Below are 22,466 nucleotides of genomic sequence, written 5' to 3'. Positions count from 1 at the left end.
TTCTTCCTGTCTTGGACAGGACAACTTCCGTACCAGGTTGTGATGCACCCGAGAAGAATGCTTTGTTTGGTGACAATAAAGTATTTGTATTTGTTCAACATTTCTCTGTAACTTAGGTGCTGAAACCCAGGTAACGTTCTAGTAAATCTCCTCTGTACTCTCTCTATTTTGTTGACGTCTTTCCTATAATTCAGTGAACTCTAGAGGCAGATTTACTCAACATCCAACCTGTGTTCTCACTACTTGATGGGACAATGTACAGCAGCTTTATGAATGTGCCTATACTATGATGTACTTGCACCAGGTCATCAATAGGATAACACAGAGAGAATTGGTATCATTATAGAACTTTTATAAGTCTGTTAATTTTAAACATTTCTCACCAGCCCTTTTATCCAGTATTCCTGGAAGAATTTCCAGTTATCCTTGTTCGTGGGATCCTGTATCCACGGAAAAGTTCCTTTGGCAAGCCACGAGTAATGGATGGTGGAGCTCTGTTCTTGGCTTTGCGCGGGGACCTGGTCAGATTCTTTAATCCGAGACGTCTTCCCCGTCTGATTTTCCGCACTTGGCCTTGGAGCTCTGGTGATCGGTATTTTCTTCTCCACCACTGACGCAATGATGTCATCCAGAATGCTTGGCATGCTCTGTGATGATACGGTACACTGTCACGTCAGAACGAGAAACACTACTTTAGAAACACGTGTGCTTAACGGCAGCGTATTTGCATTAGGGGCGAGGTGTGGCAAACCGTACTGGAAGGGAGCACAGGTGGGTGGATAGTGCAGTTTCTTCAGCCATTAAGGCTTACTGCTGCAACTTCAGGATTTTTGCACAAAGAGAAGGTTAGCACATTATTATAGACCTGCGCCCCTTTTATTTGTACCGGCGGATCACCAGGCTCTAGGGTGCTTTGGAAGAGAGGCATTCTGGAGATTAATATGCAGTTAGTTTGCTTGAAGCAAAGCAGTCAAAAGTCACTTCATCTCTCCAGGCAGCATTGGCTGGAAAGGAGCAACTCAAAGCATACAGTTGGAAAAAAAAGATAGATGGTCCCAAAGCACTGTACGAGTCTTAATGAGTCATAGAACACTACAGCACAACAACAGGCCCCTCGATCCATCTAGATTGTGAACAAAATATTATTCTGCCCAATCCCATTGGCCTGCACCTCACAGCCCTCCATATCCCTCCCAATCATGTAATTACCCATTTTTTTTTCTTAAATGCTGAGATCGACCCTATATCCACCAATTGCGCTGGGAGCTCGTTCTACACTCTCCCCACCCTCTGAGTCAAGAAGTTCCCCCTTATGCTCCTCTTAACTATTTCACTTTTCACCCTTAACCCATGACCTCTAGTTGTAGTCTAATCCAAACTCAGCGGGAAAAGCCAGCTTGCATTTACCATAACTATACCACTCATAATTCTATATACCTCTATGAAATCTCCCCTCATTTTCCTTTGCTCCAGGGAATAAATTCCTAACCTATTCAACCTCTCCCTATAATTCAGGTGCTGAAGTCATTTATCCAGTAAGCAGAATATTGTCACAGGGCCATACAGCACAGAAAAAGCTCTCTTGGCCTAACTACCCCAGGCTGGCTCAGATTCCCATATTAGCTCGTCTTATTTGCTTGGCCCATATTCATCTAATCCTATCCAAGTACTTATCCAAATCAAAGTTCAAAGTACAGTTATTATCAAAGTATGTATGCAGTATGCAACCCCGAGATTTCCCTTCCCCAGACGGCCATGAAACAAAGAAAACCATGGAAGCTGTTCAAAGAAAAAGTGTCAACCCCCCACATTAAAAAAACAAATCATTAAAATGGCAACAAGAACATGAACTTCCCCCCTCATGTGAAACAAATTGTGCAAACTGCAACAAGAATGAGCAAAAACACAGAACATAAAAACACAAAATCAAAAGAGCCTGTTGAATTATTATTGCACCCGCCTCAAATTATTTTCTCTGTCGGTTTGTTCCACACAAGTACCACCCTCTGCATGAAGGATCTACCCCTCTGCACCCTTTTAAATCTCTCCTCTCTTACCTTAAACCTATGCCCTCTAGTTTTGGTAAATGTGTGCATTTACCCTGTCTAGGCCGCTCAAGATTTTGTATAGCTCTACAAGGACACCTCTCAGTCTCCTATGTTCACAAAACAGAGTCCTAGCCTATTTAGTTTCTTGCTATAAAACAGATACAAGACAGAGGAGCATGGCAGATTTATTTTCCCTCTCAACCCTACTCTCCTACCTTTTCCATGTAACCTTTGAAGCCCTTACTAATTAAGTGCCTTTCAAGCTGTGCTTTAAATACACCCAATGATCTGGCCCTCACAACTGTCTGTGGCAATGAATTTCAGTTTCACTACCCTCTGGCTAAAGAAATTTCTCTTCTGTTCTAAAGGGATGTCCTTTTATTTTAGGGGTTCCTGACCTGGGGTCCATGATCCCCTTGGTTAATGGTAGGGGTCCATAGCATAAAAAAGGTAGGGACCCCTGTTCTATTCTGAGGCTGTGCCCACTGGTCATAGGTTCTCCCAGTATTGGAAATACCCTTTGACCTCCACCCTATCTAGGCCTTTCAATATTTAGTGGGGCTTAAGTTTCTCGAGTCCTGGCAACATTCTCATACATCTGATGTCACTAATGATCAAATAATGACTTTTTTTTTGATAAATATTTGTTGACAGAATATTGATTTGGTTTGTCCCATGTTCCCCAGTGAGCCAGTTGGGATCTTTTGGGATTTACTATCGTGTTCCTGTGCCATGGGATTAGTGTGACCACACCGCAAGAGTCCCCTAACCCAATCCCTCATAAATCCCCCACATGCTCAGCCTGAAGAAATCACTCTCTTCTTTGCAACACAAAAACACAAAATGCTGGAGGAACTCAGCAGGTCAGGAAGCATCTACGGAAAAGAACAAACAGCCCATATTTTGGGCCAAGACCCTTCTTCGCCCAGACCCATGCTTACACTGTTTAATGTTGTGTAGACTGGGGCGAATGCGATGCCGGCATCTGTGGATCCCAAGCGCAGTTTCCCCGCTGTGCTGGTGAGCAGGTCGCACAGAGTTGAACAGTGCTCGGCTGACTTGGGCTCCTGGTCTGCAGGGCTTTTCGAGGGTGCGTTTCTGCGTCTATTACCTGGTATCTCTTCTGCTTCTGTGGTTACAGTGAAGAGAATCAAATCAATGGTGCTTTCATCTTAGAACTTGCAATCTAAAAAGTTTCAGTTTCACCCAAGAACTGAAAGCAGACAGGAATGAGCTGAAACTACGAACAACCATCTGGTAGGTTACTTAGCTATGGTACATATGCTCCTTGGGCCCTGACCTAATAGCAACAAGGGAATCTCTGACAGAAGGACTTTGGGGAACATTTTGATCTTCCTTCAGTGACAAGCAATCTACTGGACAAACTCAGTGGGTCAGACAGCATCTATGGGAGAAAAGGAATTAGCAACGTTTCGGCACAAATCATCGAGAATTCCTTTTCTTCTATGAATGCTGTTTGACCAGCTGAGTTCCTCCAGCGGATTACCTGTTGCTCCAGATTCCATCATGTGCAATCTCTTGCATTTCCTGGACCTTGTTTGTTTCTGAAACTCCATGTTGTTGTTCTTTTTTTAAAAAAGTTTGACTAGATTGAATGAGAGTGAGAGAACCCATTAGGTGAAGCCCTTTACCATCCAGGCCAGACATGGGCCCTGCTATTCCTCAATGTTGTACTCAAGAGATTCAAAGGTTCTTTTTATTATCAAAGTATGTATGCAGAATACAACCCTGAGATTTGTCTTCTCCAGATAGCCACAAGATACAGAAGTAGTTGAAAGGAAGACATAAATCCACCCCCACACGAAAAGAAAAATAAGTAAACACTCGCAAACCCAAACCCCTCCCTCGCACAAAAACTAACAGATCACAAACGCCCAGCCCGCCAATTGGCAACAAGAATGAGCGAGAGCAGAAACGAAAACACAGAACAGAAAGAAGCCAAACTGAACTACTGTCCAATCCATAAATCTCAGAATTTTGATAACATCTCCAAGAGTGCCCGAGGGATCCCACCCTGCTCAACAGTTTCTGCATTCTCTCTGTCAATGAGCAACTAATTTTAAGTAAAAAGCTTCCAGAGTACACTGGTGGTAAAGAGTGTGAGGTAAAGGCTCTAGACAAAAAAAAAATCAAGAAGCCCAAGTTCAAATTCTGCCACTGAAGCTGCCATCGGGCAGGAAATACAGAGGCCTGAAGTCCCATACCACAAGGTTTAAGAACAGCTACCTTCCTTCCAACTATTGGAGCTGTGGGATTTAAACTGATTTTCTAATTCAAAAGTGAGGTTGATGAACAGAAAACATATATAGAGCTTAACTGTCTATTCTAATTTCCTTTAAGGAAGGAAATCTGCCTTTCTTACCCAGTGAATATGTGACTTTAGACCCACCAATGTAGTTGCGTCTTAACTAGCTCAGCAGGCCACTGAATTGCAGCACAGCTGGAGATTGGCAATGAATGCTTACCTTGCCTGTAATACCCAGATCCAAAAGTTTAAAAAAAAGAATAAACAGGAACAAAAAGTTGCACAAATCTGGTCGTTACTGCTCGTAGTGGCGGTGGAAACAGTGTCAAGCACCCTGTTCCTTTACAAGGAAAATGAGTCAACTGAGAGTAAGGAATCAGAATCTAATTTAGTGTCACTGGGATATGTAATGAAATTTGTTGTTCTGCAGCAGCAGTACAGTGTGATACATAAAAAATATTATAAATGACTATAAAATGTATACAAATTAAATTAGTGGAAAAGAGAGTAAAATAGTGAGGTAGTGTGTTTTAGATGGTCCATCGTCTATTCTGAAATCTGATGGCAGAGGGGATAAAGCAGTTTCCTGAACTTTGAGTGTGTGTCTTCAGGCTCCTGTGCCTCTTCTTTGAATAACGTACAGAGCAGTTGAGTCTAGCTACCTGACCAAAGCCCAGTGGGATATGTTGGGTGGCATGTTGATACGTAGCTTGGTTAGGGCAGCCGAGCTCAGCATGGCATGGAATGATTTGCTTCTCATCACCACACACGTCTCTGTTCTTGGTTCAATAGCAACGTATGCTTGGCCTCAGCTCGTCTTTTTTTTTTGCTTTCAAATTCTTTCAAGGTAACTACAGCACAGATTAGATTTAGAGCGAATCTCCAACGGTAGTATCCTGACCCCACCAGATTCTAGTAAAACAGTCCGCAGAGTAAACACAAGACCTGCACCGCTAGTAACAGTGACCCAATGAACGGCGGTGCTATGCTGGATACAAAGCTACAGTTAGTGGTTACATTTCCTCACCACTTGCTTCCTCTTTTGCCTTGCGCATAGCGAGCTCTGCCAGCCAATGCAGTGGTGACTGGGAGCAGGAGTGGTTGCTGTTGGACCCTTGGCTGTGCTCGTACATCGACCTGGGCTTAGCAGGCTTGTCTCCAGACGTCGGGGAGCACGTCTCTTCCGCCTTTGCCTCTGTCTGTGGCTGCAAGTAAGGAGCACGAGACAAAACGTTAGCGTACTATACCAGTATGATGTCCGCTGTAAGATAAACATTCTTTGATTAACTGTCGTAGAACTATTAACATGCACCACTGCTTTGTCCAAGTTCAAATTTACTGTCACCCAACCATACGCACATATGCAGCTGAATATCTTCGTCTGCGGCCAAGGTGCAAAACACAGCACGTGTACACTAAGTGGCCACTGAATGTATGGTGGTCTTCTGCTGCTATAGCCAATCCTCTTCAAGGTTTGATGCGCGTTCAGAGATGTTCTTTCTCACAACAGAGTACAACTCTTCTTTAGTGGGGCTGTTTGAGTTATTTATTTACTTACTTATTGACATCCAGCACAGAATAGGCCCTTCCGGCCCTTTCAACCGCACCATCCAGCAATCTCTTGATTTAAGACGACCCTAATCATGGGACAACTTACAATGACCAATTAACCTACCAACTACTATGTACTTGACTGTAGGAGGAAACCGGAGCACCCAGAGGAAACCCTCAAGGGGGAAAATGTGCAAACTCCTTACAGGCAGTGGCGGGAATTGAACCCAGGTTGCATGTAGTATGAAGTGTTGTGCTAACCACTGCGCTGCTGTGCAGTCCTAAAGTTCTGTTGCCTTCCTATTAGATTGAACCAGCCTGGCCATTGTCCTCTGACCTCTCTCATTAACTCGAGACTGCCGTGCATGAAAATCCCAGGAGGCGAGTCGTTTTTGAGGTACTCAAACCACCCTGTCTGCTCTCAGCAATCATTCCATGGTCAAAGTCACTTAGATCCCATACCTTTCCCATTCTGATGTTTGGTCTGAACAACAACTGAGCCTCTTGACTATGTCCGCATGAGTTGCTGTCATGTGATTCGCTGGTTAGATATTTGCATTATTGAGGTGTACGGGGGGTACCTAATAAATTGGCCACTGAATGTAGTTACAATCCAGCGCACACACACACCCAAAAAAAAAAATCACAATATTAGCATAAGCCTTTGAGTGGCAGGGCCTGAAGTTTGACATAAAGTGCAAGGTGCATGCTTATGTAAGACGGTATAAATGTTACTGATACTATGAAAAATGGATCAGCCATGATGAAATGGCAGAGCAGACTTGATGGGCCAAACGGCCTATTCTGCTCCTATATCTTACGGCCTCATAATAAAAACAAGCAGTAATATAAATATGTGAAACATGTAGCAATAAAAGATGAAAAGATAGCAGTCGATCAGTGACCTGGGCGCTCAGACAAGCCACACGTGTGTTGGGCAATCCTAGGGCGTTAAGATATGTTTGGGTAAATCCAGTTTTTCTTACTGTCATTATCTTCAACAAGGAAGCAAATGCCAAAGTTATAGAAGTGGAGATGCTGAGATAAGGAATTGGTTGAAAATGTGAATAAAAGAGGAGGTACTGGAAATAATTAAGGTAGAATAGTCATGCAAGACTGGATGGGACGCTTTCTCCATCAATGAGGAAATAAGGGTTGAGATTATGGAATCTGTTCCTTCCTCAACGTTGAGGCAGTGTCAGGGGGCTGGTAAATGTTGCACCATTGTTCAAGGAAGGATGCAGACATAAATCCAGCAATCGCAGGCCAGTCGGTTTAACTCTGTCAGTGAGGAAGCTGCTGGAAGCAATAATTAGGTATAACACTCAACTCATTTGGACATCTCTGATTAACAGATGCACACCATGTCCCATTAACCATGGTTTCCTTTTGATCGTGGAACAGAGGACAATGCATCTGACGTTCGGTTAATGGAATTCCGGAAGTCATTTAGTAAAGTACCATGTAATAAACTTGTCAGCAGAATTCGAGCCAATGGGACAAACAGGGAGATGATGCAATGGATACAGGACTGGCTGGGAAGCATGCAACAGCATGATCGATTGTTCTTCAGGCTGGAGGAAGGCATACAACAGTGTAGTGCAAAAAAAGTGTGGTGGAAGGGGGCACTGCACTTTCTCTTGAAAGAAATTAGTAGATTTGACTTGGAATGCCAGAAATCATTCAATAATTGGTAAATGTCACAAAGTTGGAAGTGAGATAAACAGTAAAGAGGATCTAAAGTGACTGATACAAACATGGCAGATGAAATTTAATTCATAGAAATGTGGAATAACATTTTGGTATGAAGACTTATTGAAGGAAAAATGTAAAGCATATAATGCTGGAGAAGGTGCAAGAAGCATGGACTAGATGGGCCAAAGGGCCTGTTTCTGTGCTGATTTTTTTTTCTGTGACTATTTTATAAAAGAAATTGATGCTTTCCTTAGAAAGTAGAAAATTGAGAGGAGATTTGATGGAGGTACACAAAAATATGAAGGGTATAGATAGGGTAAATGCAAGCAGGCCTTATCCACTGTGGTTGGGTTGCACTACAACTAGAGGTCATGGGTTAAGAGTGAAAGGTGAAAAATTTCAGGTAAGGAGTTTGTATGCTCCCCCATAACTGGTGGGTTTCCTCCCACCAGTTTGATGGGAGGAAAGTTTGATAGGTTAATTGGCTATTGTAAATTGTCCCATGATTAGGCTAGAGTTAAGTCAGGGAATTGCTGGGTGCCACAGCTCAAAAGGCCGGAAGGCCGTATTCCGTGCTGCATCTTAATAAATGATCACAATCGGCCTCACTGTTAAACTCCTCCTCCAGCAGGAATCAGGGAATGGAACAGCACAAGAGGCTAGCCGGCCCGCTGTGCCTCTGTTCTTTTCAAAACGTGACCCAAGCCAGCACCCTCCGACTAGCAAGGAGAAGCTTGTGGTTACTGGCCCACGTCACGTTGTTCCCTATCAGAGAATATCAGCCATTGCCAGCTTGAAATCGGTTGCTACCTTGGGACTCCTGTTCACCGCAGCTGCTTTGTTAAACCGGTTCTTATCTCCATCGACACAAGTGCAACTTGATTTGATGCCCAGTCTGCTCTTGTCTCTGTGCATCCTTTCACAGAGGCTGACCAATGCTGTGAAAGGATAAAAGAAAAAGGGGAGTCAGTTCAGGCATTTCCCACTTTCTCCCCTGCCCCCTCGAGATCTGTTCCATTGCAATGGGTAAACCTCTCTCACACTCATTTTTCCCCTTTTGTTACCATGGGACTCTACAGGGAGTTAACCTGGCAAGGGAGGTGTGGGTAAGGCAAGCAAAGGGTTTTCCCCTGTGTCAGCTGCATTGCCCGAGAACAAGGGCTCCAGAATCTCTCTAGGAGGTGGCAAGTCAAAAGAACTTCATTCATTAAAAAAAATTGACACGAATAACTCTTGCACGACTTACATTTGTAGGAAGTGCATTGTGTAGTGCTCTTTACATTTCTTAAAACCAATTGCACTGTTGCCACTCATGTGAACACCCCCCCCCCCCAACTTGGGTGGTCACTACTAAAAAGTTGAGGGGCTTCTTCACCCAGCCTCGCCTCTTCCTTTCAGTAGCGGAAGAACCCTATACTGCGGCCCTTTGCCACTGAGCCCTTATGGCGGCTGCAACAAGCTTTGGTTTGTCCAGCAGCACGTACTCTTGTAGCCTGGATTGTGCTAGCTGTCAGCATTCTTCTACCAACATCTCGATGTGCTGGCAGAACAAAAAGATTCGGGGAAGATCAAACCAAAGGGCGTCTTTCACCACCGAGTCGGCGATCTTCCTTTAGCACGTGACGTCTGTCTCTGTGTATGTGTGTAGATCAGAGAGGATCTCGGTCACGCCGCTGACTGGGATGAGCCATGACACAGGCCCGTGGATCTTTCTTCACAAACTTCTCGTCTCCAGTACAGTCGCCCTGTGGGATGTGCGTGCTGGGAGAGGTGCTCTGGGGATACAGGAAGGATCTGACTGGGAAGGACCCTCTCACTGCCAGCCAGAGCAAGTCTCTGTGCTTGATAGTGTGATCCGGTGGTGAGGTGTTCTGCCAGATGCTCAGGGAACAACTGCACAGTATCCCTCGAGTCCTTCCCCTGCAGGGTGTTTTGTGCTGACCAGTCCCTGATGGACTTGTGGTCAAAACTGTTGGTCTGGAAGGACCATCGGAAGGGGTTGCCATGTGGGCAATATTGCCCCTCCCTCATGAACCCAGCTCTTTTAAGGGAGATGGCAGCCCCCTCAAATTGAATCCTCTTATGTTAACCAGATTTAGTTCACCATTCCCTGCTCAAAGTAGTACAGTCCTGCTCAAATAAACACGTGGTTGAAGTAGGCAGTAAGGTGGAAAGGGGAATGATTGAGGATATAATCTGCATTATGCACCGTTTAAGGTAATAGAATTTACCAGAATGCATTGCAGGAGACATCAAATAAAATTGGAATACAAGCCTCATTAGGAGTTCTGAGTTCAAAGGTCAAAGTTCAGAAGTTAAAAATAGGTATCTATCACCATATACAGCCCTGTGATTCAATTTCTCGCACGCATTCTGAATAAATCAAAACCACAATAGAATCAATGAAAGAGCACACAAGCAGGGTGGACAATCAGTGTGCAAAAAACAATAAACTGTGCAAATACAAAAAAAATTTTTATTATTGTTGTCATCTTACTGGTTGTCTGCCCTGTTGGTGGGTTTTTTCATTGATTCTATTATAGTTATTGGATTTATTAAGTGTGCCCAGATATTGAATAAATATTATATTATTATTATTCTAACAATAAGAGGGAGGAAGCAGTGAGACCATGATGGATTTAAGGACATAGGAGAGAGATTATAATTTGAAGTTGCTTTACCAGCAGAAACAGAGATCAGTGACACAGGATGATGAATGACTGGGACTCTGCTGATTTGGATACAGGCAGTAGAGTTTGAGACAGATCTACACACTGCCTTTGGAAGTACTGCACATTCAGTTGCTTAAGTCTTTCTGCTCTTAATGACACAAATTTCCCACCAAATACAGCCAGGCTCCAAATGGAAATCTGGATGATCCTAGATGTACGATTGCTGAGAATGATAAGATTTTTCATGTTCGTATTTGGTCAGGACCCCACATTCCACAATGAGAGTGGAGAGAATTCCTTGGAACGTGAGGAGGTTTGGATTATGAAGGGGATACAGTTTGAGTGAAAGTGTAAATGGTGCTATAACCCTCCATCTCTCTCAACATCCACATGGTGATCATCTCCCTCTTCCCCTCCCGATTACTTTGGCCTCATATCTTTGACCCAAATTAGTCTACTGATGCCATGGACCTTGGGGATTATGGACCCCCTTTTCCACCACACAGTCCAAGACAATGGTTTCACTGAATTTTCTTCCGAACAGGCTCAGAATTGCTCAGTCTGGAAGGACTCTGACACAAAATGGCAGCTCTACTACAACAAATCAAGATAGCTTCAAGGGATGAGGATTAATTCCCAAAATTAACTGAGCAAAGCAGCTGTGGAAAAGCTCTCACCAGAGTTAGGAACCAACTGCGTTGGCCGCAGGCTCTTCACATCATGATTGTGTCCCTTAGCACATTTCAGCCATGCTGTGAGGTCTTCACCCCTCTCTGAAAGGAAATATTAATTACATCAGAAGTCTGGCAAATGTTGTGCACATCCTGTCACAGCTCAAGCCACAGAACAACATTTATCTACTGACATAAGAATCATCACTCCATTTCCTTGAAGACCCAACATTTTAAATTTATATTCAGCAAGACGGCAAGTTTAAGGTGCTCCTTCCACCTTAGGGACATATTACCCCATATGGTCTTATCTTTTTGTCTGATGCTTCTACAGTGCCCAAATCTAATCAGATTTCAGTCCAAACAAAAGCATTCCTCTATACCAGGCATGGGCAAACTACGGCCCGCGGGCCATATGCGGCCCGTTAAGCTTTTTAATCTGGCCCGCAGAACTTGATGAAATTATATTAATAAACCTTGTTAACGTTTTTTTCCCCGCAATTCTGGCGTTTTCCCAATAGATGACGCACTCTATATACATTTGTGGCGACCCATTTCCTGGCACATCCGAACCGGCTCACAATTAGCCAGCATTCCATCTAAGGGAGATAGCCTGCGGGGATTTGCGAGCACAGAGCTTTGGAACCTCTGCGCCACGGGGGGCAGATTGAGGGAGGCTTAAAAGTGAGGCTGGGGATTTCGAATAAAGTTTTTTCTTCGACTGCAGTTACCGAATCCATGTCGTAATTTTAGCGCTGCATGTAGCACACCGCTACACATTGACCTTTGTTGAGGTGCAGCGTATTACTCCACATTTGCGCTTTACTCTTTGTTCGGCTCGACCTATTTGTGTGAACAGGCGTTCTGCGTCATGAACATCAACAAAGCCAGCCACAGATCCAAGTTAACTGACCAACACCTCAGATCCATCCTGAGAATCGCTACAACAAAACTAAATCCAGACTTTGATGCGCTGGCTAAAAAGGGAGACCAACAACACTGTTCCCACTGAAATTAAAAATAAGTTTCTTCGTTGTGGTATGTAAAAAATGCATTTGAAAATATTTTTTTCAATAAGCTTTACATGTTACATGTCATTTCTGTTAAGTGATGGACATGAGTAGTGCGCAGGTGCACATACGTTCTCAAAATAAAAAATGCGCTCCAGATCAAATAACGTGCTCCGCATACTCACGCGCTGTCACTGTTCTGTCATTGTGCTGGTCGTTGTTGAGTTTTGGCACAGGGGACAATTGAATAAGAAGGAGCAGGACAAGTAGACCTGCATCTCCTACCGTTTTTGAAATAAAGACAGTCAGGAGGAGAGTGATGATGATAATATCTTGAAGGATAACAGAATTTTCATTGCTTTAAAATAATAACTGTTACTATTAAAAAAGCTGTATTTTATTCATTTAATTTTCAGTGTTTTAAAAGTCATTTCAATAAATAGCTAAATACCATGGGACTTCAAAGACAGATATTTTGTTGTAATGCATTTGTTCATTTTCAATTGAAATTAAAGCACATGTTTTCTACATATCCCATGATATTTTATTTTCTCTTATGAGGTGTATTACCAAAACACTCCGTCCATCTGCTCCTGGTCCGGCCCCCCAGTCAAATTTTAGAACCCTTTGTGGCCCACGTCAAAAAGTTTGCCCACCCCTGCTCTATACAGTAAAACTTTATGATCTTGAAATACGTTTTTATCATAACGGTTCAGTAAAGGGTTCATTTACAGTGAATCAAGCATGTTTTTCCACTGCAGGCAATCCCTTCTCTAAAGCTGCTGGTGATAAACAGATTTTTCCTGTTTCCTTTTCAATCTTTGCAAGGCTAAGCTGCAACATTCAAACGGCTCCAACAAAAATGAAGGATTTTTTTTAAACTTGGATGTTCCTGCACATCCATTCAGAATCTGTAAGGCTTAGTATCTGGCTTAAGGACGGAAAGGAAAGTGGTGGGGAGAATCCAGGGCACTGGCTACAAAGTGCACCAGCACGGGACTGAACAGCTTGTTGTCTGCCTAGTAGATTTGGTTCTGATCTGCTGGTAAGAAGAGCCTATTCCGCTGTGCTCTCACATTCATCAACCAGCGATTTCAAAGTATATTTATTATCAATGTATACATTACACAACCCTTTAAATTTGTCTCCTTACAGACAGCCACAGAACAAAGAAACCTGAAAGAACCCATATATATATATAAAACACCCAATGTACAGAGAAAAGAAAATCAAAAACAAATCATGGAAACAATTAATGCAAATAAATGGCGTTCTGGACAGAAGTCCACAAAGGGCATCTGTCCACAGCCCCTTGGTTCAGCACAGAGTGGAGCAGTGAGCTGAACAGTCCCCAACACTCTGACCTTTTCAATTTGGCCCAGAGCCTAGATCATCACCCAAACATTGGGTTCAGTCACTTTGATAAGCCCCATGTCCAGGCCACAGGGCGTATCAAAGTGACTGAACCCAATGTTTGGGCGATGATCTAGGCTCTGGGCCAAATGGCCAAGTGGCCTGGACATGGCCAACTTGATTTGGTCGTATCCAACCTTTCTCAATTTGGCCTTCAGATTTGGAGCAGATGTAGTAAATTTAGGAAAGTGTGATGTTGTGGACTCTGGTAGTGAGAAACTTGCAAATGCCTGCGTGCAGAGGAATGGGGCTTGCTGGTTCACAAGCGGCAGGCATGAAGATACAATGAGCATTTGGGAAGAGAAATTCTTTTATTATGTGGGACAGAAAATTAATGAAACTTTGCTGTGACTGTACAGGCCTTTGGCGAGACCACATTCTGGTGTACTTTGTCCAAAGTGAAGAGATTACATCCAGGATCAACCATTCAGGATTAAAATGAGGGGAGGTTTCTATATCTGGAAAGACAGAAGTTGGGTTTCTTTGCCTCTGAAGGGTATAGAGAGATTGCTGAGTTTATTGTGGAACACGGAGCGTAGTGCATCAGCAACGAGCTCCCGTCCTTAGGTCATAATTGGGTTTCCGTAACGACAACCAATTAAATGATTAATAAGTATATAAAAGGCCAAGCATTCAGAGAGCGCGCGCACACACACACACACACACACACACACTGCCCCTCCCCCCCAGTAGGTGGCGGTAATGCAGCTTCAAGCTGGTTTGCAACTGCCATTAAACAACACAAGGAGGGAACACCACAAGTGAACAGCTCACTAATGATGTCTCCTTGTGATGCACCATCAATAACTCACACTGAGACGTAGGCGAGATATCGGCTTTTATTGACTGGAAGAAGGAACCAGGAGTGAGTGTCTATCATACAAGGTCCTGGAGACTGAGGCCGATCTTCAGGCCGCAGGTCTCCTTTATACAGGGGCCTGTGGGAGGAGCCACAGGAGCAGTCAGCAGGGGCGTGTCCCGACAGGCACATAGTTCACCACATTCACCCCCCCTTCGTTTGAAAAAGTCCTCATGTAGCGAAGGTTCTTACAAGTCAAGCCGATCAGGCGGTCGAATCTGTCGCTGCGATCTACGTAGCACCGGCTGTGACCGCATAGGTGCCGGCAACATTGGCGATTGCACAGGGGACGGGGGTTGCGCGTGTTCTTGCCCACTAGGCGCCGGTGAACCCTCATGCATGTGCGAGGCGCCTGGTATAAATGCGTACGAAACGCCCGGTATACAAGTGTCGTGAGGAGTCTGTGTAGGGCCTGGTGAGTACGGTGTCACCTCTGGTGCAGGGTTCACAGTTACCGGAGAGCCTTCAGGGTAGTGGTCTGCTGCACCTGCGGGTGCCAGATCGCGGATGGAGACCGTGTCCTCCCGCCCATCAGGTAAGACCACGTAAGCATACTGGGGGTTCGCATGGAGAAGGTGAACCCTCTCCACCAGCGGGGAGTATTTATTGCTCCTCACATGTTTCCGGAGCAGCACTGGCCCCGGGGACGTCAGCCAAACTGGTAGGGTGGTCCCAGTGACAGACTTCCTGGGAAAAGAGAATAGGCGTTCGTGAGGGGTGGCATTGGTGGACGTACATAACAGAGAGCGGATAGAGTGCAGTGCCTCAGGGAGGACCTCCTGCCATCGAGAGACTGGCAACCCTTTGGACTTGAGGGCTAAAAGTGTGGCCTTCCACACTGTGGCATTCTCCCGCTCTACCTGGCCATTACCCCGGGGATTATAACTCGTGGTCCGACTGGTAGCAATGCCCCTAGCTAGCAAGTACTGGCGCAGCTCTTCACTCATAAAGGAGGACCCTCTATCACTGTGGATATAGCAGGGATACCCGAACAGAGTGAAGAGCTGGCGCAGGGCTTTTATGACGGACGTGGCAGTGGTGTCGGGGCAGGGGATGGCAAAGGGGAACCGTGAGAACTCGTCAATAACACTGAGAAAATAGACATTGCGGTCAGTGGAGGGAAGGGGGCCCTTAAAGTCAACACTCAGGCGTTCAAAAGGGCGGGTGGCCTTGACAAGTTGTGCCGTGTCAGGACAGTAGAAGTGCGGTTTGCACTCGGCACAAATTTGGCAGTCCCTGGTCATCGTCCTGATGTCCTCCAGGGAGTACGGCAGGTTCCGAGCTTTCACAAAATGGTAAAATCGGGTGACCCCCGGATGGCAAAGTTGTGCATGAAGGGCGTACAGCTGGTCGAGCTGTGTGCTAGCACATGTTCCCCGGGATAGGGCATCAGGGGGCTCATTGAGTCTGCCAGGCCGGTACAGGATATCATAGGTGTAGGTGGAGAGTTCTATCCTCCACCGCAAAATCTTATCATTTTTGATCTTGCCCCGCTGTTGGTTGCTGAACAGGAACGCAACCGAGCGCTGGTCGGTCAGCACAGTGAATCTTTTGCCAGCAAGATAGTGCCTCCAGTGCCTAACAGCCTCCACTATGGCCTGGGCTTCTTTCTCCACCGCAGAGTGCCGAATTTCAGAGCCTTGGAGGGTGCGAGAAAAGAATGCTACTGGTCTGCCTTCCTGATTAAGGGTAGCAGCCAGAGCGAAATCGGAGGCATCACACTCCACTTGGAAGGGAGCGGTCTCGTCCACTGCATACATTGTAGCTTTGGCAATGTCCGCTTTAATGCAGTTGAAGGCCGCGCAGGCCTCAGCAGAGAGGGGAAACGAGGTAGACTTGACCAGGGGGCGAGCCTTGTCTGCGTAATGGGGGACCCATTGGGCGTAATAGGAAAAAAACCCCAGGCACCGTCTGAGGGCCTTGAGAGTGGTGGGAAGAGGGAGCTCTAACAGGGGGCGCATACGTTCGGGATCAGGCCCAATAACCCCGTTTTCCACGACATACCCAAGTATAGCAAGGCGGGTGGTACCAAAAACACACTTGTCCCTGTTATAAGTAAGGTTCAGAGCTGCGGCCACTTGGAGAAACCGTTGGAGGTTGGCGTCGTGATCTGGCCTGTCATGACCACAGATGGTGATGTTATCCAGATAGGGAAATGTGGCCTGCAGTTGGTACTGGTCCACCATCCGGTCCATTTCCCTCTGGAAGACAGAGACACCATTCGTGACACCGAAAGGGACGCGCAGGAAGTGATAGAGCCGGCCGCCCGCCTCGAAGGCGGTGTAGGGGCGGTCCTCTGGGCAGATGGGGAGCTGGTGATAAGCGGATTTCAGATCTATTGTCGAGTACACCTTATACTGAGCAATCTGGTTGACCATATCCGCGATGCGGGGTAGGGGGTATGCGTCAAGCTGCGTAAACCTATTGATGGTTTGACTATAGTCCACCACCATCCTATTTTTCTGCCCAGTCCGAACAACAACCACCTGGGCCCTCCAAGGGCTTGTGCTCGGCTCAATGATCCCCTCCCTGAGCAGCCGCTGCACCTCCGACCGAATGAAGGCCCGGTCCCCCGCGCTGTACCTCCTGCTTTTGGTTGCCACAGTTTACAGTCGGGGGTCAGGTTGGCGAACAGCGGTGGGGGAGGGATCTTGAGAGTGGAGAGGCTGCAAGTGTCGGTAGCGCAGCTGTTGGCCTGGTTCTGGATGGGATGTGTGTGTCCGTGTGTGTGTGTGGTCAGTAGCGGGGTATGTGAAGAAGTCCCACAAAACTGAGGATTCTTGACAGTGAGTGGTGGGAGGGGCCCGTCGTATACCATAGTCACACTTTCGAGATGGCTCTGGAAGTCCAGCCCCAATAGCACAGGTGCACACAGATTAGGCATGACCAGCAGTTCAAAGTCCTGATATACTGTGCCTTGCACCACCAAAGTCGCTACACAACCCGCCCGGATGTCTGCGGACTGCGACCCAGAGGCCAAATGGAACCTCCGACTGACCGGCCGCGTTGCAAGTCCGCAGCGTTGCACTGTGTCCGGGTGAATAAAACTCCCAGTGCTGCCCGTGTCAAACAGGCATCCAGTCCAATGCCCCTCCACCTGGATGTCCATCATGGATCTTGCAAGCTGGTGTGGGGCGCTTTGGTCGAGAGTCACAGTGGCCAGAGTTGGATCGCCGTCGGGGTACCCGGTCAGCATCGGAGGGTCGGGGGCGGGGCGTGCTGACGTCGACAAAGATGGCCGCCCACATCCCGGCATGCAAGATGGCAGCCCCCACGTTTCACCCGCAGCGCTGCACTCCGCTCGAGGTTGAGACTTACAGACCTTGGCGAAGTGGCCCCGCTTTCCGCAGCTGGAGCAGGTCGCTTCTCGCGCTGGACAGCGTTGTCGAGGATGTTTCTTTTGGCCACAGAAATAACAAGGCACGAGTTTCTTACGGGCCACAGCCGTGGTCTGGGTCGGGGAGCTCGTGGAATGGCGACTGGCGGCGGCGTTGGCGAATTCGCTCCCGGGAGCCGGCGGTGGCGGGGTCTGAGGCGTCCACGAAACCGGCGGGGAATCGCGCGACTGGACAGCGTCGGCGTTATGCCGCGCAGCTTCTAGAGCGTTGGCCTTCTCTATCGCCGAGCTTAAGGTAAGATCCGAGTTCTCCAGCAGTCGCTGGCGCATGTACACTGACCTCAGTCCCGTCACAAAGGCGTCTCGCACCAGCAGCTCCGCATGCTGTTCTGCCGTGAGCGTCTTGCAGTCACAAGCTCGGACTAGTGTCTGTAGTGCTCGGAGAAACTCAGCGCACGATTCGCCAGGCCGCTGTTGCCGGGTAGCTAAGCGATGTCTTGCGTAGACGGTGTTCACCGGCCGCAGGTACTGTCGTTTGAGGGCGTCCAGTGCCCCTTCGTAGGTCGGCAGGTCCCGGATAATGGAGTAAACTTTGGGGGTGACCCTCGAGAGTAGGATTCTGTGCATAACGGCGGGTTCAGTCGCACGAAGCTCCGCCAAGTACGATTGGAAGCATGCAAGCCAGTGTTCAAAAGCGAGAGCTGCGTCAGGGTCTTGAGGGTCCAAATCCAACCGGTCCGGACGCAAAACGGGTTCCATGTTTTAAAATTTCCAGTCAATAAAATTGATGCACCATCAATAACTCACACTGAGACGTAGGCGAGATATCGGCTTTTATTGACTGGAAGAAGGAACCAGGAGTGAGTGTCTATCATACAAGGTCCTGGAGACTGAGGCCGATCTTCAGGCCGCAGGTCTCCTTTATACAGGGGCCTGTGGGAGGAGCCACAGGAGCAGTCAGCAGGGGCGTGTCCCGACAGGCACATAGTTCACCACACCTTGTACGATGACAAAACGTTTGCAAATGGATAGCAAAGATCAGAGAGCGACTCAACCCAGCCATCAACCACCCGAGCTGCACATATTCCGAGTTATTTCCAGGCAAGAAGCTAGACGTCAGCCACACAATCACCAGGAGAAAAATCTGACTGTTGTTTGGCCTACTTTTGTATCCAATGCTCACGATCCTTCCTTCAGCTTGGGGGAGGGATGGAGCTGAATGTTGCAGACTCAATAGATACACCGAACATGCGAGAGCATGAGAAAGGAGCAGGGAAGTGATAAATTGGATTGATCTTTGAAAAAACTTGCACGATTGAGCCCCCATTGTCCAGTTTACCGTTATACAAGTCAAAGCCAACATCAGTTCTCATGGGGGTGAGGGACAAGAATTGTTGAAACGCTGCAGTTTTCTACACAGGATCACATGGTGTTTACTCAGCACTACACTGAAGGATTTTACATTTCAACAATACAGTAAAAATATTTAGCCTCCTGAGAACTTGGTAGTGCTGGAGTAGCAGATTTTCCAGATTTCATCTCAAACACATTAAATTTAAAAAAAAATAAGTTATGTAACATTGTAATAGATTTTCCAGTGAACTGGGTGATCTTAAGTGGAGCAAGGGAAAATAAAACTGGTTTAAAGAAGGTGTGGGAAACAGGGCTCTGGTGAATCAAGTGGGAGCCTGGGAACCAGGGTCCTGGCCCATCAGAAGGAAGCACAGAAACTGAGGGTCGGCGAGTTATGAGTGAGAACAGGAACCAAGACAGCCAAGGAGTTGAGACCCTAATGAGCTATAAGGAAGTGCAGCAAACGTTACCTTATGAGTCTGATGCTAAACTGTCGGGATTTCCCAATAGTCAGGTTATTGGAATTTTACTGTCTCATGTACACTGCAAAATTCACTTTTACCTAACTGTGGAGCTTGTGGGAACTGTGGAGTGCGTGGGAATGTGGACATGTACACTCAGTGTCTACATTATTAAAGGCACACCTGCTCGCTAATCCAAGTATCTAATCAGCCAATCGTGTGGCAGCAACTCAATGCATAAAGGAATGCAGACATGGTCAAGGGGTTCAGTTGTTCAGACCAAACATCAGAATGGGGAAGAAATGTGATCCAAGTGACTTTGACCAGGGAATGCTCATTGGTGCCAAACAGGACAGTTTGAGTATCTCAGAAACTGCTGATCTCCTGGGATTTTCACACAGAACGTTTCCTGGAGTTTACAGAGAATGGTACAAAAAGCTGAAAAGAACAAAAAATTCCAGTGAGCAGCAGTTCTGTGGGTGAAAGTGCCTTGTTAATGAGAGAGGTTGGAGGAGAATGGCCAGACTGGTTCATTGGACACATTATCATTGGACACAGGATAAATGGAGTAGAATTAGGCCATTCGGCCCATCAGATCTGCTCCGCCATTTCATCATACCTGATCCATTTCTCTCTCAGCCCCAATCTCCTGCCTTCTTGCCGTATCCTTTCATGCCCTGACCAATCAACAATGTCTTAGATGCACCCACTAACTTGCCTCCACAGCTGCCTGGGACGATGAATTCCAGAGGACCCCCCCCCCCCCCCCCACCACCGACTCTCCAGCAAAAGGAATTTCTAAATGGATGACCCCTTTATTCTGGTCGTAGACTCCCCCTGCCATTTCCTGATTTCACCCAACATACCCTTACTCCGTGATTTAGCACGTACCCTGGATAATTCTAGGGTTAAAAATATCAGCTGAATAGTTATTCTCTTTCTGTCAGCTCTGCTACTATTTATCTGACTTTATAGCCTGATGTGCCAAATCTAAACAATTGGAGAATGGTGATTCATCTGTGTGAGAGGTAGGATTTGAAAATTTGAGAACCTTTTCACTATCTGTTTATGAAATATACCCAGCATTTATTGCCCATCCCTATTGCACCTTTAAGTACTGACCAGATTACAGTGGGTTGCTTAGACCTAGCTCAGGTAAGTGCTGCAGGTCTTCTTCCCTGGAGGATGTTAATAATTAACAATAGTAATTTATTCATCCTGTCCTCTGTGCTTTCAGATGGTGCACGATGCTTCCACAACACTATAGATATGAATAGTTCATAAGCTAGAGAATTTTCAAAGCAGGTATCCAAGGGTAACACTGGTCAAGAAGAACCTCAGGAGCTGCATCAGATGACAAATAGACCACATTGTCAAAGCAATAGAAAGAGGGATAATGAGAATGGTTTAAACGTTGTATACATTTATTTATTTATTGAGATACAGTGTTGAATAGGCCCTCCGGTCCTGCGAGCCACGTTGCTCAGCGATCCCCCAGTGTAATCCTTGCCTAATTACCAAATAACTTACAGTGCATAATAAACCTACCATCGTGACTATCCCTCGAGGTCAAGGATGATGGTCTTCATTCTATTTCCACAGAGCGAAGACGCCTGTGCGTGTACTTATTTAACGTGTGCTTGTTGTTGCACTCCAAGAAGCACACAATACTTCACAAATCAACCAACTGATTCCAATGGCATGGAAACCACGACGATTGGAGATGATGGATTTGTTGCAGCCTTCATCCGCCTTCACAGCCGTTGAGATCGAAGTAACTTCACCTGTCTGTTCCACCGTCGAGGTCTTGTTTGGATTGTTCTTTGTCAGCGATCTCACCCTCGACCTTACTGCCATGGGTGACCCTACCAGGAGCATATCTCCAGACGGCATCGCTCTCGGGATCTCAGGACCACACAAGCTTCTCCACCACGACAAGGTATCAATCCATGGAGAAGCTTAACCTACCAACTGGTAGGTCTTTGGACTGTGTGAGGAAACCAGAACACCCGGAGGAAACCCACACAGTCACGGGGAGAACGTACAAGCTCCTTACAGGCACTGGTGGGAATTGAACCCAGGTCACTGGTACTATAAAGCGTTGTGCTAATGACTGTGCTACCATGCCACCAGGTGTGCATCTCAGGCAAAGTCCAGAATTCTTTGATACGGAACGCGAGGCAGAAAATATAAAGATATGGTACCAATTCTGTTTTATCAGCAGAATCCCCTGTCTGGCCAAACTCTATTCTTCCCCAAGTTTCCTTGTGATTACCATTTTATGCTTTCAGTCTCGTGAATTGAATTGATTTGACTTTATTACTTACATCCTTCATATACATGAGGAGCAAAAATCTTCATATTAAATCTCCGTCAAAATGAGCAATTATAGTAATTTATGATAAAGGTTATGTACAACAGGATGGTCAATAACACAGAAATACAGTTGTATCAGCATGAATTAAGCAGTCTGATGGCCTGGTGGATGAAGCTGCCCCCGAGCCTGTATGCTGTGGTACCATTTCCTGGAACAGTTTGTGGATGGGGTGACTCAGGTTCTTCTTACACACCTGTCTTTGTAAAAGTCCTGAATAGTGGGAAGTTCCCACCTACAGATGCGCTGGGCTGCCCGCACCACTCTCTGCAGAGTCCTGCGATTGAGGGAAGTACAGTTCCCATACCAGGCAGTCATGCAGCCAGTCAGGATGCTCTCAATTGTGCCCCGACAGAAAGTTCTTAGGATCTGGGGGCCCATACCAAGACTGTTGTAGACTCTTGATGTGGTATGGTTCCACACACTCGAGCCACTCCCGTGCTGCCCTAGTCCAAGTCATTTGCTCACACCTGGGACTTACAAATAATATGAAAAAACAGTTGTTCAGTGTGTCACTGAACATAACTTTGAAAATTAATGCTTTCCATAACACCCAAATGAAAAACCTGCTTCTCCTTCACCTTACACACCTTAGGGTGCCCCAAACACTTCGCAGTCAATGAACTACGTTTGAATGTCATTACTGTTATAATGTCTGGGATTTACCAACTAAGAGCAACTTAATGATAACACTGGACAACAAAGATTTTGCTTCCTGAATACTTTTTGGTGTACCTTATGGATTTTCAGCTGCTG

The 22,466-nt window shown here is 46.2% G+C and overlaps 2 protein-coding genes across 7 annotated transcripts in view; both read right to left on the bottom strand.

Moving 5' to 3' along the window:
- Positions 1-22,466, bottom strand: part of LOC132391682 (probable JmjC domain-containing histone demethylation protein 2C) — a 107,259-nt gene that overhangs the window by 18,051 nt on the left and 66,742 nt on the right. For 5 of the 6 annotated variants that reach the window (XM_059965207.1, XM_059965223.1, XM_059965215.1 and 2 more), the window contains 5 exons: positions 10,910-11,005; positions 8,371-8,498; positions 5,342-5,519; positions 2,990-3,177; positions 384-665 (listed from right to left, as the gene is read on the bottom strand). In XM_059965207.1, the coding sequence (XP_059821190.1) occupies positions 384-665; positions 2,990-3,177; positions 5,342-5,519; positions 8,371-8,498; positions 10,910-11,005 (872 nt within the window). The remainder of the gene's footprint in view (positions 1-383; positions 666-2,989; positions 3,178-5,341; positions 5,520-8,370; positions 8,499-10,909; positions 11,006-22,466) is intronic. The other variant, XM_059965197.1, reaches the window with a different exon arrangement.
- LOC132385991 (uncharacterized) lies at positions 14,130-18,501 on the bottom strand. Its single transcript, XM_059958251.1, has 2 exons — positions 16,812-18,501; positions 14,130-16,779 (listed from the first exon to the last, which is right to left on the bottom strand). The coding sequence occupies exons 1-2, from the start codon at positions 18,279-18,281 to the stop codon at positions 14,374-14,376; spliced, it is 3,876 nt and encodes a 1,291-aa protein (XP_059814234.1). The 5' UTR covers positions 18,282-18,501; the 3' UTR covers positions 14,130-14,373.

The sequence above is a fragment of the Hypanus sabinus genome, chromosome 1 (assembly GCF_030144855.1).
Source record: "Hypanus sabinus isolate sHypSab1 chromosome 1, sHypSab1.hap1, whole genome shotgun sequence".
Lineage (NCBI taxonomy): Eukaryota > Metazoa > Chordata > Chondrichthyes > Myliobatiformes > Dasyatidae > Hypanus > Hypanus sabinus.
Note: the sequence above shows the minus strand (reverse complement) of the source record. Positions and strands in the feature narration are given on the sequence as shown.

Excerpts from the sequence above, each read along its gene's own strand:
- LOC132385991 (XM_059958251.1), bottom strand. The coding sequence starts at position 18,281 with ATGGAACCCGTTTTGCGTCCGGACCGGTTGGATTTGGACCCTCAAGAC. Across the intron at positions 16,780-16,811 it reads CTCCCCCACCGCTGTTCGCC|AAAAGCAGGAGGTACAGCGC; the intron begins AACCTGACCCCC and ends ACTGTGGCAACC.